Raw genomic sequence first — 18,444 nt, 5'->3', positions numbered from 1 at the left:
GAGTTGTCACTTATTTTTAAAACCTGTTAGAGTTGATTTTTCAAAATTTTTATTTTAATTGCTTGGTATATTATAGACACTTTCTTTTTTAAATGTTTTTCTGTTGGCCAATTGCGGATATTGTGTTTTATTTTATTGAACCATAGAGCTCTGACATTTACTAACAAGAGTTAAATGGTTTTTTTCTTTCTTTATAAGACCATAAACATTTAGTTGCCTTAATTATCTTAACTTTTTTTCTGTTTTTTAAATGTTTTCTTTCATTCTTTTTTTTAATGTTTATCTATTTATTTTGCATGTGCGTGTGCAAAAGTGGGGGAGGGGCAGAAAGAAGGGGAGAGAGAGATTCCCAAGCAGGATCCCCAAGCCTGATGTAGGGCTTGATCTCATGACTGTGAGATCATGATATGAACCAAAGTCAGGAGTCAGACACTTAACTGACTGGTCCACTCAGGAAACCCAATGTTTTTTTTTTTTTTTTTTCCTCTATTAAGGAGTTTTTAGATTAAAAATCACAGTCAATTAAAAAAAACCTGGTTGATTTAAAAAGTTCACCCTATAAAAAATATTAACAGTATTAAACTAGTGTCTTAATTTTTTTAGTTTTTTGAGGAACCTCCACACTTCAACTCCTCCCCTTCTGGAGGGGAAGGAGGGTGTCTTTGTGCTCTTTAATTCTAGTTTCACAGTAATGCCTGCAAGAGATTTTCACAAAATTCTCACGAGGCAGAGTTTAGTCTTTGGTGGAAGCAATGGCTTTTCAATGCTGTCTTACAGGTAGGCTCTGAGAGCTTTCTATGTGAGTCTGACACCGAGATTATGGAGTTAGAATCTGCCATTTTATTCTGAGATTCTCTTGCTTAACTTACTATTATGATGACAATGAAAATTCTTTTTTGAAAATGCAGAATGCAGACTGGGCAGTCTTTGGTAAACCTCATCCATTTCCTTTCATTTCTTAGTTTCTAGAATTCTAGTTGCCTAGGTTAGTATTATCATAAGATGGGCCATCACTCTGTAATTTCTGGTTCTGATACGGCATTCCTATAGGATCTTCTAGTTTTTCTGGATCTTGCTATCCAACTATGCTTTTCATGTTATAAATTTTCTAGATTGATACATTTACGGCCAGATTTCCCATGAAGATCATGAATCTTAACCTTCAGGGGCCCTCACTTGAGTGGAAGTCTTTCAAAGCTCTGTACCTAATCTTGTTTTATAATTTTATGTTATTTTTTCTTTAAAGAGGGTCCCTAAAATTGTATAAGCTTTAGTCTCTATCACACTCGGATCAGCCTCTGGCCAATATGCTAAGTCATTGAAACTGGATGAAAAACAATAACAAAGATATACATGGACCTTCAAAAAATTTATTCAAGGTATCTGGAAGTGCCACATATTCTCTCCTGGTGGACTAAATGATCTGGACAACTATGCTAACTAGTAGGACTGTGTATCTAGAACCAGATGCACAGCTAAAGATCGTGAAAGCATCAGAGTAGAGTTTTAGAGGCTTGTAGTCCTTGACTGAGTTCTATTTTGTAGATTTTCAGACTTTTGGTGAAATTCGCTTAGAAAAGTGGATAATTTCAAACATTAGGAAATTTTTGTGGCATGTAAAATTTCACTTTTTAATTTATGTTTTGTATGTTCCCCATAACCATGGCAACAGTGTGTGTCTCCTTCAATTTCTCACCATTATTTTCCTCCCATGAGCCATATCTGCACCTATCTTTAAATTTTAACGTTTATTCATTTTTTGAGAGACAGAGAGAGACAGAGCATGAGTGGGGGTGGAGCAGAGAGAGAGGGAGACACAGAATCTAAAGCAATCTCCAGGCTCTGAGCTGACAGCACAGAACCCGATGCAGGGTTCAAACTCCGTAAGATCATGACTTGAGCCAAAGTTGGACACTTAACTGACTGAGCCCCCAGGGGCCCCCATACCTGCACCTATCTTTTTTTTTTAATTAAATATAATTTATTGTCAAATTGGTTTCCATACAAAACCCAGTGCTCATCCCAACAGGTGCCCTCCTCAATGCACATCACCCACTTTCCCCTCTCCCCCACCTCCCATCAAACCTCAGTTTGTTCTCAGTATTTAAGAGTCTCTTATGGTTTGCCTCCCTCCCTCTCTGTAACTTTTTTTCCCCTTCCCCTCCCCCCTGGTCTTCTGTTAAGTTTCTCAGGATCCACATATGAATAAAAACATATGGTATCTGTCTTTCTCTGCCTGACTTATTTCACTTAGCATAATACCTTCCAGTTCCATCCATGTTGCTACAAATGACCAGATTTCATTCTTTCTCATTGCCAAGAAGTATTCCATTGTATATACAAACCACATCTTTATCCATTTGTCAGTTGGTGGACATTTAGGCTCTTTCCATAATTTGGCTATTGTTGAAAGTGCTGCTATAAACATTGGGGTACATGTGCCCCTATGCATCAGCACTCCTGTATCCCTTGGGTAAATTCCTAGCAGTGCTATTGCTGGGTCATAGGGTAGATCTATTTTTAGTTTTTTGAGGAACCTCCACACTTCTCCAGAGTGGCTTTACCAGTTTGCATTCCCACCAACATTGCAAGAGGGTTCCCATTTCTCCACATCCTTGCCAGCATCTATGGTCTCCTGATTTGTTCATTTTATCCACTCTGACCAGCATGAGGTGGTATCTCAGTGTGGTTTTGATTTGGATTTCCCCGATGAGGAGTGATGTTGAGCATCTTTTCATGTGTCTGTTGACCATCTGGATGTTTTCTTTAGAAAAGTGTCTATTCATGTCTTCTGCCCATTTCTTCACTGGATTATTTGTTTTTCGGGTGTGGAGTTTGGTGAGTTCTTTATAGATTTTGGATACTAACCCTTTGTCTGTTATGTCATTTGCAAATATCTTTTCCCATTCCATTGGTTGCCTTTTAGTTTTGTTGATTGTTTCCTTTGCAGTGCAAAAGGTTTTTATCTTGATGAGGTCCCAACAGTTCATTTTTGCTTTTAATTCCCTTGCCTTTGGAGATGTGTTGAGTAAGAAATTGCTGTGCTGAGGTCAAAGGGTTTTTTTCCTGCTTTCTCCTCTAGGGTTTTGATGGTTTCCTGTCTCACATTCAGGTCCTTCATCCATTTAGAGTTTTATTTTTGTGTATGGTGTAAGAAAGTGGTCTAGTTTAATTCTTCTGCATGTTGCCATCCAGTTCTCTGGGCACCATTTGTTAAAGAGACTGTCTTTTTTCCATTGGATATTCTTTCCTGCTTTGTCAAAGATTAGTTGGCCATACATTTATGGGTCCAATTCTGGGTTCTCTATTCTATTCCATTGGTCTATGTGTCTGTTTTTGTGCCAATACCATACTGTCTTGATGATTATAGCTTTGTAGTAGAGGCTAAAGTCTGGGATTGTGATGCCTCCCGCTTTGGTTTTCTTCTTCAATATTACTTTGGCTATTCGGGGTCTTTTTGTGGTTCCATAAAAATTTTAGGATTGTTTGTTCTAGCTTTGAGAAGAATGCTGGTGCAATTTTGATTGGGATTGCATTGAATGTGTAGATTGCTTTGGGTAGTATTGACATTTTAACAATATTTATTCTTCCAATCCATGAGCATGGAATGTTTTTCCATTTTTTTGTTTCTTCTTCAGTTTCCTTCATAAGCTTTCTATAGTTTTCAGCATACAGATCTTTTACATCTTTGGTTAGGTTTATGCCTAGGTATTTTATGATTCTTGGTGCAATTGTGAATAGGATCAGTTTCTTTATTTCTCTTTCTGTTGCTTCATTATTGGTATATAAAAATGCAACTAATTTCTGTACATTAATTTTGTATCCTGAGACTTTGCTGAAGTCATGTAACAGTTCTAGCAGACTTTTGGTGGAGTCTGTTAGGTTTTCCATGTAGAGTATCATGTCGTCTGTGAAAAGTGAAAGTTTGACTTCATCTTTGCCAATTTTAATGCCTTTAATTTCATTTTGTTTTTTGATTGCTGATGCTAGGACTTCCAACACTATGTTAAACAACAGCAGTGAAAGTGGACATTCCTGTCGTGTTCCTGATCTCAAGGGGAAAGCTCTCAGTTTCTCCCCATTGAGAATGATATTAGCTGTGGGCTTTTCATAAATGGCTTTTATGATGTTTAAGTATGTTCCGTCTATCCCAACTTTCTTGAAGGATTTTATTAAGAAAGGATGCTGTATTTTGTCAAATGTTTTTTATGCATCTATTGACAGGATCATATGGTTCTTATCTTTTCTTTTATTAATGTGATGTATCACATTGATTGATTTGTGAATATCGAATCCACCCTGCAGCACAGGAATGAATCCCACTTGATCATGGTGAATAATTCTTTTTATATGCTGATGAATTTGATTTGCTAGTATCGTGTTGAGAATTTTTACATCCATATTCATCAGGGACATTGGCCTGTAGTTTTCTTTTTTTGCTGGGTCTCTGTCCGGTTTGGGTATCAAAGTAATGCTGGCTCCATAGAATGCGTCTGGAAGGTTTCCTTCCCTTTCTATTTTTTGGAACAGCTTGAGAAGGATAGATATTAACTCTGTTTTAAATGTCTGGTAGAATTCCCCAGGGAAGCCATCTGGTCCTGGACTCTTATTTTTAATAACTGATTCAATTTCTTCACTAGTTATGGGTCTGTTCAAATTTTCTATTTCTTACTGTTTGAGTTTTGGTAGTGTGTGGGTGTTTAGGAATTTGTCCATTTCTTCCAGGTTGTCCAGTTTGTTGGCATATAATTTTTCATAGTATTCTCTGATAATTGCCTGTATTTCTGAGGGATTGGTTGTAATAATTCCATTTTTATTCGTGATTTTATCTGTTTAGGTCCTCTCTTTCCTTTTTGAGAAGCCTGGTTAGTGGTTTATCAATTTTGTTTATTTTTTCAAAAAACCAACTCTTGGTTTCATTTATCTGTTTTACTGGTGTGTTTTTTTTTTTTTTTTTGGATTCTATATGGTTTATTTCTGCTCTATTCTTTATTATTTCTCTTCTTCTGCTGGGTTTGGGGTATCTTTGCTGTTCTGTTTCTAGTTCCTTTAGGTGTGCTGTTAGATTTTATATTTGGGATTTTTCTTGTTTCTTGAGATAGGCCTGGATTGCAATGTATTTTCCTCCTAGGACATCCCAAAGGGTTTGCTGCATCCCAAAGGGTTTAGGTTGTTGTATGTTCATTTTCATTTGTTTCCATATATTTTTAAATTTCTTCTCTAATTGTCTGGTTGACCCATTCATTCTTTAGTAGGATGTTCTTTAACCTCCATGCTTTTGGAGGTTTTCCAGACTTTTTCCTGTGGTTGATTTCAAGTTTCATAGCATTGTGATCTGAAAGTGTGCATGGTATCATCTCAATTCTTTTATATTTATTGAGGGCTGTTTTGTGACCCTGTATGTGATCTATCTTGGAGAATGTTCCATGTGTATTTGAGAAGAAGGTACACTCTCTTGCTTTGGGATGCATAATTCTAAATATATCTGTCAAGTCCATCTGGTCCAATGTATTGTTCAGGGCCATTGTTTCTTTACTGATTCTGTCTAGATGATCTATCCAGTTGTTGTAAGTGGAGTATTAAAGTGCCCTGCAATTACCACATTCTTATCAGTAACGTTGCTTATGTTTGTGATTGTTTTATATATTTGAGTGCTTTCAAATTCAATGCATAGACATTTATAATTGTTAGCTCTTCCTGATGGATAGACCCTGTAATTATTATATAATTCCCTTTTTTATCTCTTGTTACAGCCTTTAATTTAAAGCCTAATTTGTCTGATATAAGTATGGCTACTCTAGCTTTCTTTTTACTTGCAGTAACATGATAGGTAGTTCTCCATCTCCTCACTTTCAATCTGAAGGTGTCCTCAGGTCTAAAATGAGTCTCTTGTAGACAGCAAATAGATGAATCTTGTTTTTTTTTTTTTTGTTTTTTTTTGTTTTGTTTTGTTTTGTTTTCCATTCTGATAACCTATGTCTTTTGGTTGGAGCATTTAGTCCATTTACATTCAGTGTTATTGTCCAAAGATACGGGTTTAGAGTCATTGTGTTATCTGTAGGTTTCATGCTTGTAGTGATGTCTCTGATACTTTGTGGTCCTTGCAACATTTCACTCACAGAGTCCCCCTTAGGATCTCTTGTAGGGTTGCTTTAGTGGTGATGAATTCCTTCAGTTTTTGTTTGTTTGGGAAAACCTTTATCTCTCCTTCTATTCTGAATGACAGACTTGCTGGATAAAGGATTCTTGGCTGCATATTTTTTCTGCTAATCATATTGAAGATTTCCTGCCATTCCTTTCTGGCCTGCCAAGTTTCAGTAGATAGGTCTGCTACTATCCTTATGTTTCTACCTTTGTATTAGTTAAGGCCCATTTATCCCTAGCTTCTTTCAGAATTCCTCTTTATCCTTGTATTTTGCCAGTTTCACTATGATATGTTGTGCAGAAGATCAATTCAAATTATGTCTGAAAGGGGTTCTCTGTGCCTCTTGGATTTCAATGCCTGTTTACTTCCCCAGATCGGGGAAGTTCTCAGCTATGATTTGTTCAACTACACTTTCAGCCCCTTTCTCTCTCTCTTCTTCTGGAATTCCTATGATATGGATACTGTTCCGTTTGCATCACTTAGTTCTCTAATTTTCCCCTTCTAATCCTGGATTTTTGTATCTCTCTTTTTCTCAGCTTCCTCTTTTTCCATAATTTTATCCTTTAATTTACCTATTCACCCCTCTGCCTCTTCAATTCATGCTGTGGCCCCCTCCATTTTATTTTGCACCTCATTTATAGCATTTTTTTAGCTCCTCATGACTATTTCTTAGTCCCTTGATCTCTGTAGCAATAGATTTTCCGCTGTCCTCTATGCTTTTTTCAAGCCCAGCGATTAATTTTATGACTATTATTCTAAATTCTTGTTCCGTTATATTGCTTAAATCTGTTTTGATCAATTCTTTAGCTGTCACTTCTTCCTGGAATTTCTTTTGAGGAGAATTCTTCCGTTTCGTCATTTTGGTTAGTTTTCTGTCCTTAAGAGTTTTAAAAGTTTGTTGTGTGCTCTGCACCTGTGAGCACTGCTATATTAAAGGAGGGTCATACACCGTCCAGGGCCTGGCCCTTCAGGAGGTGTTTTTTGGAGAGTGTTACTTGCTCACTGTTGTTGTGACTTTGGTTATTTTATTTCCCTACTTGTAGTGATGTTTTGGACCCTCCACCAGATGTGCTTTGATTTGTTCCTTGGAATAGCCCTGTAAAAGAAAACAGATAGACAAACAGGAAACAAAAGCATGCAAACACACAAACATAAAACAAATAAAAACAAAAAAAGCAAAAAACTAAAAACAATCAAAAGCAAAAAACCAGAAACACCAGCCACAAGTAAAGGACAGGGTGGAAGTGGTGCTGATGGACAAACACATACAAAGAGAGAAATGGCTGGGGGGGGGGCGGGGAGGAAAAATAAACATTGACCAGGCAGAGAGACTAAAAGGCTCAATCCTGAGAGAGAGAAAGGAAAGTGAGGAAGGAGGTGGGGAAAAAGAAATGAAGATAGAGTTATCCAGACAGAGAAACTATATGGCTTCATTATTCCAGAGAGAGAAAGGAAAGTAAAGAAGGAGGTGTAGAGCATGTATCAAGAGAATGGATGAAATATGTCTGTTTAGACAAACCAATAACCAGAGTAACCAGCCTAGAGGAGGGAAGAGATAAGGAGGAGAAATGGGGGGGGGGGTGGGTAGACTATATCTATATATCCAGAGTTGACCTAGAATTAATCCAGGCAATGCTGCAGCGCTCCTCTAGAGGAGCTGTCCGTCTGGTTAAACAGGGTCCGTCTGGCTCCAGAGGATGTGCAGTTACCCAGTGCTGAGGGGCGTGGTTTGGTGTAGGCTGGTCCCGCCTCACTGAGGGGCGTGGTTTGGTGTAGGCTGGTCCCGCCTCCACGGTGGGCCCCTGCAGACCCATCCCTGAGGCCCCGCCCTGGTGGTGGTGGTGGAGGGAAAATGGCGGTGGTCCCCCATTTTCTTCTCCACAGACCCGCTGGACTCCACTTGAGTCGTCTTCACTGTGCCGCGGGTACAGACGGCGCGGTCCTTCTCGCTCTGCCAACTCCCCTGACCCTGCGCTTGGCTAGGATTCAAAGACCGGCTCCGCGCACTCTGGCGCTGGGGAAACGCCTCTCAGCGGCGGAAGTGTGGCCCTGGCTCGCTTTGTCTGTGCCACTGTGCTTCAGGGAGGACCGCCTCTTCCTCTGCAGACTGTGCCACCGACCCCTGGGGGTGGCAGATGCAGGCCGGCTTTGTCTTTTCCCACAGCACTCCAGGAAGGGGGTTGCTCTTTCCTGCTGCGGACTGCGCCCTGGAGGCCACTGAGCCTGGGGGTGGCAGACGTGGCAGGCTTTGTCCTACCGCGCTGCCCTCCAGGGAGGGGACCGCTTTCTCCTACGGCAGACAGTGCCCCTGATCTACCACCAGCCCAGGGCTGGCTCCCCTCCTCCCCAGGTACGTGAACAGGGAGCCGGCCCCAGTCTGAAGAAATCCCTGCAGTTAGAGATGGGTTCCCTCTCGGTCCCAGTCCGAGGTTTTTCTCTTGTCCAGATACAGTTCTGAACTTCCCTAGCCGCTCTTTCTCTTCGTCTCCGCAGAAGGGAACCCACCCCCCCAGCCCCCCCTCCCTGCCCCCTTCGTGCCTACGCGGCCCGTTTTATCTCCCCCAGTTAGCAATCGCCTACCTATGGTCTCTCAAGTTGTGCTGGCTTCTTTCTGGTAGATTCAGTCTCTTTTCCTCCCAGACTCTTGGGGTTCAAAGTCCTTTGGCTTCAGCACTTCTTTGTTTTAGAGACGTGGGAAGTATGGATCCCCCTACTTCTCGGCCATGTTGGCCCCTCCTACCTGCACCTGTCTTAATTGATGAGAAGAACTGATGAGAATGCTTGTCATTATGTTGTCACATGGAGTCTTCACGTTTCCTTGTTGTATGGGAGGATAAAAAAGACCATGCAAGTTGAAACTATGTGATACGATCTTAACACTCAGGGGAAAAATTTGTGATTATTCTGTGACCTTTAACAACGTCTGTCAAAACATTAAAAACTCTCTTACTGTTGATCATAAATGGAGGGAAATGCAAATAATAGTAAAACTAATATTTAGCACACTGGTTTAGAATGTAAGAAACACTGAGAATTAAAGTGTTTCATTTCTTTGTAAAAAACGATCACAAGTCACTTGAATAATACTTGCCTTCTTGTAATATAGCATGACATGAAGAGAGGTTTTTTTTCTCTCTTAGTAAAGGCTCATGCTCCTTTGTAAATCTGTATCAGCCTCGACTATTTTATCCTTGTACTTTCACTGTTGTGCACTCTCTCCTAGACCTCTTTTAATGTGAATTTTTTTTTTACTGGCATCACTTCCTCTGGGAAGCTTTGATCCTTTGTGTCTCAACCACTGTCCTGACTTATGTTGATAAGTTCGCCCTCCCTCAATTCCTCTGTTTGCATATCTAGAGTCTCTCTCCATTTTTTTTTTAAGTTTATTTATTTTGAGAGAGAGAGAGCAAGCATCAGTTGGGGAGGGGCAGAGAGAGGAGGAGAGAGAGAATCCCAAGCAGGCTCCATGCTGTTAGTGCAGGGCCTAATTGCAGGGCTTGATGTCACCTGCTGTGAGATCATGACCTGAACTGAAATCAAGAGTCAGATACTTAACTGACTGAGCCACCCAGGTGCCCTAGAATCTCTTAAGTGACAGCAGTGTCAACATTCCCACAGCTGTGTTTCATCTATACCTTCATGTGTGTTCAATTTGAATGTCACTTCCAGCATTATCATTTGCTGGTCAATCTGTGATAGCTAATTCCTGCTTTTGATGATCCATATTTGTAAAATGTCATGTGGGCTCATTGCTGAGAACCAAGGAGGCAACACAACTACATGCTTTGTGGGCACGAACTTAATAACAAATGCACCATGACCAATATTGAGGGGCTTGAAAAGAAGTAATGGGATTGGTTACTGATTATGATGTGTATCTTTCATTTACCAGTCATTTGTAGGCTGGGGAGCTAGCAGAAAAGTTTATATTTTATGCAGATGTTTAGTTATTATACTATGATAACTGAAATTTGAACCTATAGGAACTGTTGGATTTATTTAACTCAACCGTAGTAACTGAAATTTGTGCCTATAGGAACTATGTAAATTGATAACTCTCTTTCTCTCTCTCTGTACGTTTGAAATAACTTCTAAACCTAGATGTTAGCAGGAAGTTTAAGTCATGATTAAAACATCGTTTCAATAATTTATTTCCTCTTGTGAGAGCAACATTTTATTTTGTAACTAAATGTGAATACTTAACCCAAAAAGACAGGCTATGTAATTTTATATAGCATTTGAAAAGCAAAAAAACAAACAAAAAAAACCCACAAAAACAAAAAACTGAAATGGATTGTTTTTTCCAGTTTTATGTATGGAGAATTGACTGACAAGAAGACCATTGAGAAAGTGAGGCAGACTTTTGACAACTACGAGTCAAATTGCTTTGAAGTTCTTCTGTACAAGAAAAACAGTATGTATCTAAATTATCAATAAGATGTGTCAACTCTGATGAACGTTATGTTTTGGTTAGTGGTAATTGAGCTGTAGTGTAGGGAGAATATAAAACTTTGTTTCTTTTCTTGGCAAAAGCAGGGGGTGCTGATAAAATTAGATAGCAAAACTAATAAATGATTATACCTATGAAAAGCAACCTTTTGAGGAATAACAGAAAAATACGGTGCATTAGTGTGATTTTGTGTGTGTGTGTGTGTGTGTGTGTGTGTGTGTCAGATGGCAAAATGTTTTATAATATTTATGGTAAAGATCCTGTAGTTATATGACAGCAACTAAAGATGACAGACAAATTCATTCATTTCTTCTTATGGTTAAAGGAAAAGGTGATTAGTATCACAGTATGTGTGATTACTTTTCTACATGTGCATCAATGACGTGTGATATCTTTTTGAGGTCAGTCTTTAACAATATGGCCTTTTGCTAGACTCTGACTCTTTTGTGTGGAAGGCTTACAAAAGTATTCATTACTTTCAGAATAGGCCATTCCCAGCTGGTAAATTTGCGTTGGTTATGGTGAGGTCTTCTCTGGGGCAGAATTTGTGACTGAGAAATTGTGCATTGTATAATAAATTATATTATAAACATGAGACCCCATGATCTGGACTCTTTCAGTGTTCGAGGGAAAAGCCAGCCAAACAACAACCAACTAGTATACTCCACAACCAAGTTTTCTTTTTTTCTTTCTTTTCTTTTTTCTTTCTTTCTTTCTTTTCTTTTCTTTCTTTCTTTCTTTCTTTCTTTTTCTTTCTTTCTTTCTTTTTATGTTTATTCATTTTTGAGAGAGAAAGAGAGTGAGCAGAGAGAAGTAGAGAGAGCAGGAGACACAGAATCCAAAGCTGGCTCCAGGCTCTGAGCTGTCAGCACAGAGCCCAACATGGGCCTTCAACTCACAAACTGCGAGATCATGACCTGAGTTGAAGTCAGATGCTTAACTGAGCCACCCAGGCGCCCCACCAACTTTCCTTTCTAATTTGTTTTCTTTGAGTAGTCTGGTTACTTTTATTTCTTTTTCCCAAATTGATCTTTTTTTTTTTTTAAGTGAATAGTCACTTCATACAATGCTTCAATTTATTTAGTGTTAATGATAAATGATAGCAAAGCCAATTGTTACCTTAGTGGAAACTGATGGTCACTAAATCCTTCCCCAGTTTGGGAAGCATTTTAGCTTCAACAGGAAACACTTGTTCCATGTTCAGAGTGGGTTGGAGTGTTTGCAGCATAGTTCATTCTCTCCATCTTACCTCAAACATTTATTCACTATAAGTTATTTAGAATTGAACTTAGTTTTCTCTTTTTATTAATGGGTCATCAAAGGGATAACAACAACCACGGGCATTGCTTTAAGATTAGTGTACTTGGTAATGGGAATGTTGGTTTTTAATGGTTTTACCTATGGAATGTCTTATCATTTTATCTTTCATTTTAGAATCAAGGCCAGAGAGGTATTTCTCTTTAGTCATAGCCAAATGTCTGTTGGCTTGTCACCTAGAAAACAATCCATTCTGAATGATCTGCTCTGTCATCTACCAGAGAAAAGTCAAGCTCGAGGTGTTTTCTGGGTCTTTTTCACCGGGTCCATATCTGTGTTGATAATTTGTAGTAGACCCATATGCCCCCTGCAATCATTTTCATATAGGGTTGTTTTCCTTTGAATGACTTAGATATATGCCCCAAGTTTAGCAAGTAACTCAAGGGTACTCCATATTACTAAAATCATTTCACTCTGACACTAAGAAGAGTAAACAAATCTTTGCCTGATTTTAAAGCATGAACGCCAAGTTCATAGTTTCTGAGTTTCTCAAAAATACCTTTGTGGAGATTCTGTTTTCCTTACATCCTTTAAATCATGTTAGAAACAACTTGAATTTTACATTCCCAAACGTTTCCTTCCAAGGTAGTATTTTGCTTTCTTTTAATGGTTTGAAATTCTTTGATCTTCATTGAGTTTTTTTTTTTTAATAGAAGGATAGATATCATTTATATATTTGAATAGAGTTCTCTTACACTTAAAGCAACTTTTAAAAAATCTTGCAAATTGTTACCTGAAGGATTGTGACCATCAACTGAAAAAAGTATGTTCTTGTAATTTTAAAAATGTTAGATAGCAAAATTCACATGTCTGTGGATAAATGTTTTGGGAATGCCTGAATGCCAAGTCTTCCCAATACTTCCATTAAGTAATTAGGTTAAACAGCATTTTGCAAATGAGGGGATTGAGGTATCTGATTTAACATGTGTCATCACTGACATTTCAGTTTGTAGGCTCTATTTTTAAAGCCCATTGCTCTGATCAGCAGTAGGCTGCTTCTACTGTTGAGAAGAAAACAGTAGCTCTGGGATGATGATTTAAAGGGGTCTGTCTGCACCAAGGCAGACCTGTGATAGCCTGGGCTACTCCAGATAATCAGTGCCAAGGCACTGCCCTGAGTTTCCGTCTACAACTGTCCTCTCTGTCTAACCCTCTTAGACTTCCTGCTCCCTTGAACCCCAAAACCAGAATATGGATATTTCACCAGCCACTCAGCAAACCTTCTGTCTACTTGGGCAGTCTGACCCTGTAGCTCAACTTGAAAAAAAAAATCTGCCTTCATATCTGAAAGCAATTTTAAAAACAGCCCTGACTCTATGCTAAAATTTGAAGAGTTGCTGTTTTTATAGGAAGATGGGAAATGTAACATCATCTCTTTCTGTTCAAATTTTTAACAGACCTTGGAAAATGACTTATTTTTAATGCCCTTTTCTCTCTGTTTATAACCCTGCTGTCTCAAGTTGACTGTGTTGGAACAGCCATAGGCCATGTATCTGTGAGCATGTGTGTCTGGTGATTTGTAAAACTGCGTACATCACTCACAGTTGTTGGGTACACGGTGTAGAATAAGAAGCAGAAAATAAAGAACAAGGCTGTCTGGGAGATGGTGTGATGGCTTTTGAGATCCCTGTGTCAGCGGTGATCATTTTGGAAAGGGCCATGTTTTTCAATAGGCCCCAGGTTGCAAAGGACCCGAACTGAATACTCCATAAAAATTTCCTCTCTCTAATTCTTTGATTTCTTGAACCTGGTAGTTAACCATCTCTTCTTGTCTAGATGACAAATTCCCCTTTGCGGTGACATTATTATGTGACTTTTTTTGGCCAAAGGTATGAAGGTTTTTCCTATTTGGTTTTCATTGCAAGCCACTAATAGGCTATCAACTCTCACGTAGAGACTATTAATAGCTGCATATTTCACTCCCCAAATCCCAAAGCTAACAAAAGCCTCTATGTCTTTAAGATAGGAAATTTGGAGAGGCTTTGCTGCACGATGGCTTGGAAAGAATATGATGCAAACTGTGTCTTTGACTTAGATGGAACATTCCTTCAGTGTTTTATCGCTTAATGGATAATTACTCCTTTGAAGGCATTTCTTGTGTCTTCAAATATTTATTATTTGAACTAATGCCAGTTCCTGGTTTGTCCAAATCCTAAGCCTTAAGTGCTCTGAAACTCTTTGCTTCGTGGAGGTTGCAGGAGCCACTGTTTAAAGAACATAGCGGCAGAGTCAAGCCTCATTCTTTGAGTGAAGGAGATAGGAAGCAGTGGCTCATAAAGACACCTGAAGAATCTCAAGGGTTGGGGACACTTTTTTTTTTTTCTTAAGATTGCCTTACAAGCTTCAGGTAGAGCTCTGTGTACAACAGGCATCAAGTATTTCTGACATCCTCTTTCTCTGATGTAGGGGTGCTGTCAAAGGCATAGAGCCATCGTATAACTCTGACTGATGAGAGAAGCTTGAGATAGGAATAGTGTTTCAAATGTTCCTCCGAGAGGACTGCTTATCAGAGCATCAGGGATTGCTGTTGAAGTCAATTGGAAACACTTCTCAAAGTGACAAGGAGAAGCATGGAGGAGTGGTCATGCATGGGGAAACTATGAAAAGGAATTTGGTGAGCGAAGCAGGGGTGTAGGGACCCAGACCTCAAGGGAATGCTGGTGTTACTTAAGTGGTGAGACTGCCATTGGGCTCCTGCATTGTGAAATGACACCCTCTGCTCTCCTTTCAAATTCTGGTATTTTGGGTTCAAAAATGTTTATTAATATTTGAGCAACTGGTAGTTGCTTGATTTGGAAAGCAATGAAAATATTGTTGTTTTGGTGCTGATTCCTGGCATAGCAGTTGGCAGCTGAAGGCAGAGGGAAGGCAGGAGACCAAACCACTGCTGTGGATCTGTCACACTGTATTGTCCTTTCTCTCTCTTACAGGAACCCCTGTTTGGTTTTATATGCAAATTGCACCAATAAGAAATGAACATGAAAAGGTGGTATTGTTCCTATGTACTTTCAAGGATATTACGTTGTTCAAACAGCCAATAGAGGATGATTCAACAAAAGGTAATTTCCAAAGGGATGGCCACACTTAAGAATTAGGCTGTCAATTATTTATATTGTTATTATTGTTTAGAAAAATACATTGGGTGAACTGGAAAACACAATTTTACTATTAGTACTTCTTTTGCTTTACATTCATGCTAGCAATGATCCAAAATCAGTTTTATCCAGTCATATCATTTGAATGGAAATAGCACAGCTATCCAAAGTTGAAATGAGAATTGGTTAACTTGAATTATAATAAGAGAAATTTAGATAAGATATAAGGAAGAAATTTCACAGGTCATTATTAATTTAGAATCAATATAATGGGAGTTTCAACAACTTCTACCAGGATGAGCTTTAGAAACACAAAATTTAACAACCTGTGAGATAGTTTAGGTGAAGTCCTTTTACAGCACAGTTGATCGGTTGATTGAATTTGGTTGAACTACTAAGTGATTGATTAGCTGATTTTTTTCAGGTTACTTTTCACCCTTTACCCATTCAGCTGTTGCAGATAGTCTTGGGTAGATGCTGTTAGCTTATGTGAAGAATAATTTTGTTATCAAGTGAGTGGCTGGCAAAATACAAACATCCTGACTATAGTCATACTGACTATAATATTCAGGGAGATGGCTATAGAAAGCAGTAGTCAGTGGTGTGCATGTATCCCCTTTTCTAGGTAATATATTCTCATTTTATTCCCTCCAATTATGTTTAAATTAAAAACTGGTGTCATATAAATGAAGAATTTCAAATACTCTTAGAAGATTTTATGAAATGTTATTTTTAATAATCCCTCCAGAAACTAAAAATGAGATCTTCCTCTTTGTATTTGGCAAACATTGGGTCCTTTTCTTACCTCTTAAAAAAAAAAAAAACTGGTACAGAAATTTAATCTTTCCATCCATAACCCTAATTATAGAAAAATTTTGTAGTTTTATTCCTTGCATATGGATTCACATATATTATGTTATATCTGGTCGGTTTCTGGTTAGTATCAAATTGCAAGAGGAAAATTTTACAATGTGCAAACCATTTAAAGTATAACATAGGACAATTTATTTGCAAATGTTTCTGAAAATGTGTATATTAAATCATCTCCTGGACTATTGAATATTCACTTTTGGACTCATACTACCTATTCCTTTACTTTTACTCAGAGACTCAGTGTCTAAGAGGTTTAGGATAAATTTAAACATTATTTTTAAAAATATAATAGTCTTCTAATAGTATTTAGGTTTAATGCTTATTTGTTTTAAAATTTGAAGGTGCTCCATCCAATAGCAATAGAATATGTGTTCTCAAGCTTACATGGAACATTCACTGGATAGATCACATTCTGGCCATAAAACACACCTTGACAAATTTAAAAGAATAGAAAGCTTAAAAAAGGCAGTTTCTTAGACCACAATGGAATTAAGCCAGAAATCCATAACAGAGAGAGCTAAGAAATCTCCAAATATTTGGAAATTAATACATTTGTAAATAGCCCACGGGTCAAAGAAGAAGGCTTAAAGTAAGCTAGAAAAATATTTTGACTAAATGAAAATGAAAATACAACTTATCAAATTTATGGGATGCAGCAAAAGTAGTGGTTAGAAGGAAATGTATGTGACATTAAGTGCATATATTAGAAAAGAAGAAAGACGTAAAATTAATAACCTAAGCTTCCACCTTGGGGAGACAAAAAAGAGCAATTTAAACCAAAGCAAACTGAAGACAAGAAATAAGGAACCTTGGAGCAGAAATCAATGAAGTAGAAAATAGGAAAATAGAGGAAATCACCACAACTCAAAGCTGGTTCTTTGAAAAGATCATCAAAGTTAATAAACCTCTAGCCAGGCTAAGTGAGAACAAAGGGAGAAGATGCAGGTGACCAGTATCAGAAATTAAAGAAGGGCCATCACAACTCATCCGAAGGACATTAAAGCATTGCAAAAGAATACTTTGATCAACTGTGTAGCCACTGAATTGATACTTTAGGGGAAATGGACCACGTCTTTGAAAAACAAACTGCCAGAACTCGCACCGGGAGAAACAGCTAACCTAAATCATTCTATATCTATTAAATAAATTTAATCAATAGTTAATAAACTGACAAAACAAAGGATGTTTTTGTTTTTTATTTTTTGTTTTTGGCAAATCTACAGTCTTTTCTAGAAAATGGAAGCAGAGAGAGCTCCCCTAACTCATTCTGTGAGGCCAGCACTACCCTCATACCAGAGCCAGAAAAAGACACTGCGAGAACAGAACATTACAGACCAATATTTCTCATGAATATAGATATAAAAACCCTCAGTAAAAATTGAACCCACATGACAACCAAGTGGGATCTATTCCACATATGCAAAGCTGGTTCGACATGAAAAAAAATCAATCCCTGTAATCTTCGCTTCAACAGGCTGAAAAAGAAAGATTATACCATCATATCATTCAACATAGAACAAACATGACAAAACCCAGCACCCATTCATGGTAAAAACGCTTAGTAAAGTAGGAATAGAGAGGAACTTCCTCAATTTATTAAGGAACATTTATGAAAAACCTATAGCTAACAGCTGACTATATCTTAAAGTAATATGTTTTAAAATAAGAGATAAATAATTGGTATACGATTTGTGACCTAACATATTCTTCAGATGAATTTCTCTTGCCTTCGCACTGAATGACGATAATACAGAGTAAGAAGCCTTCATGTCACAGTCTTTTCCCTTAAATAATATTTATATTTATATTTATATTTATATTTATATTTATATTTATATTTATATTTATATTTATATTTATGTTTATATTCAATGAATATTATTTTCTCTCACTTTTTAAAAGTGATTTCATGACACAGCTGAAGTTAGGGAGAATATGGTACATTTGCAGTTTTGGCCTGCTGAACGTTGATGGTGTCAGTATATTTAGCCTATTTATAGAAACTGAAAGTTGACAGCATTCAAAGTGAGATTGGGGAAAAGGTGCTAATATTGAGAGTTGACTTTTCTCAAATTAATGCCCTTCCATTTATCTGCCTACACCTCCATCTCTGTATCCTTACATCAGAATCACAGAGTTCCTCCTGTGGCAGAATCTCTTAACTGCATCATGCATTCTTATTAAAAAAAATGGTATTTGAATAAATGCCAAACGACTTAGACCTTTTGATTTTGAACGATGTGCTGGATAGATATGTAAATTAGAATTTAGAGGGGAAATCAGACCCTACTGTGAAAAGCATTAGGGAAGACTATCTCTTTCCAGGGCCTGAATTTGTAGAGGAAGAGCTTATTTTAAACAGACTTTTATTTTGAGACTCTTCCACACCTGTCAAATACATAACAGATTATTGAACAAGTAATGCACAATGTAACCATGAAGGCTGTATATGAGCTACTTTCCATTATTCATATGAGCTGTAAAATTAATATGAAAAATTCAATAGAAATAAAATATTTATGCCATTAAGTAATCATCCTGCTATCTCTATGAAGGTAGAAGCA

At 37.8% G+C, this 18,444-nt stretch overlaps 1 protein-coding gene across 1 annotated transcript in view; it reads left to right on the top strand.

Moving 5' to 3' along the window:
• The window catches only part of KCNH5 (potassium voltage-gated channel subfamily H member 5), a 300,949-nt gene that overhangs the window by 37,487 nt on the left and 245,018 nt on the right, over positions 1-18,444 (top strand). The window contains 2 exon segments of the mRNA XM_030320346.1: positions 10,453-10,559; positions 14,843-14,971. Of these exon segments, the coding sequence (XP_030176206.1) occupies positions 10,453-10,559; positions 14,843-14,971 (236 nt within the window).

This window comes from Lynx canadensis, chromosome B3 (assembly GCF_007474595.2).
Source record: "Lynx canadensis isolate LIC74 chromosome B3, mLynCan4.pri.v2, whole genome shotgun sequence".
NCBI classification, from domain to species: domain Eukaryota; kingdom Metazoa; phylum Chordata; class Mammalia; order Carnivora; family Felidae; genus Lynx; species Lynx canadensis.
The sequence above is the reverse complement of the archived record's forward strand: the minus strand, read 5'-3'. Positions and strand labels throughout refer to the sequence as shown.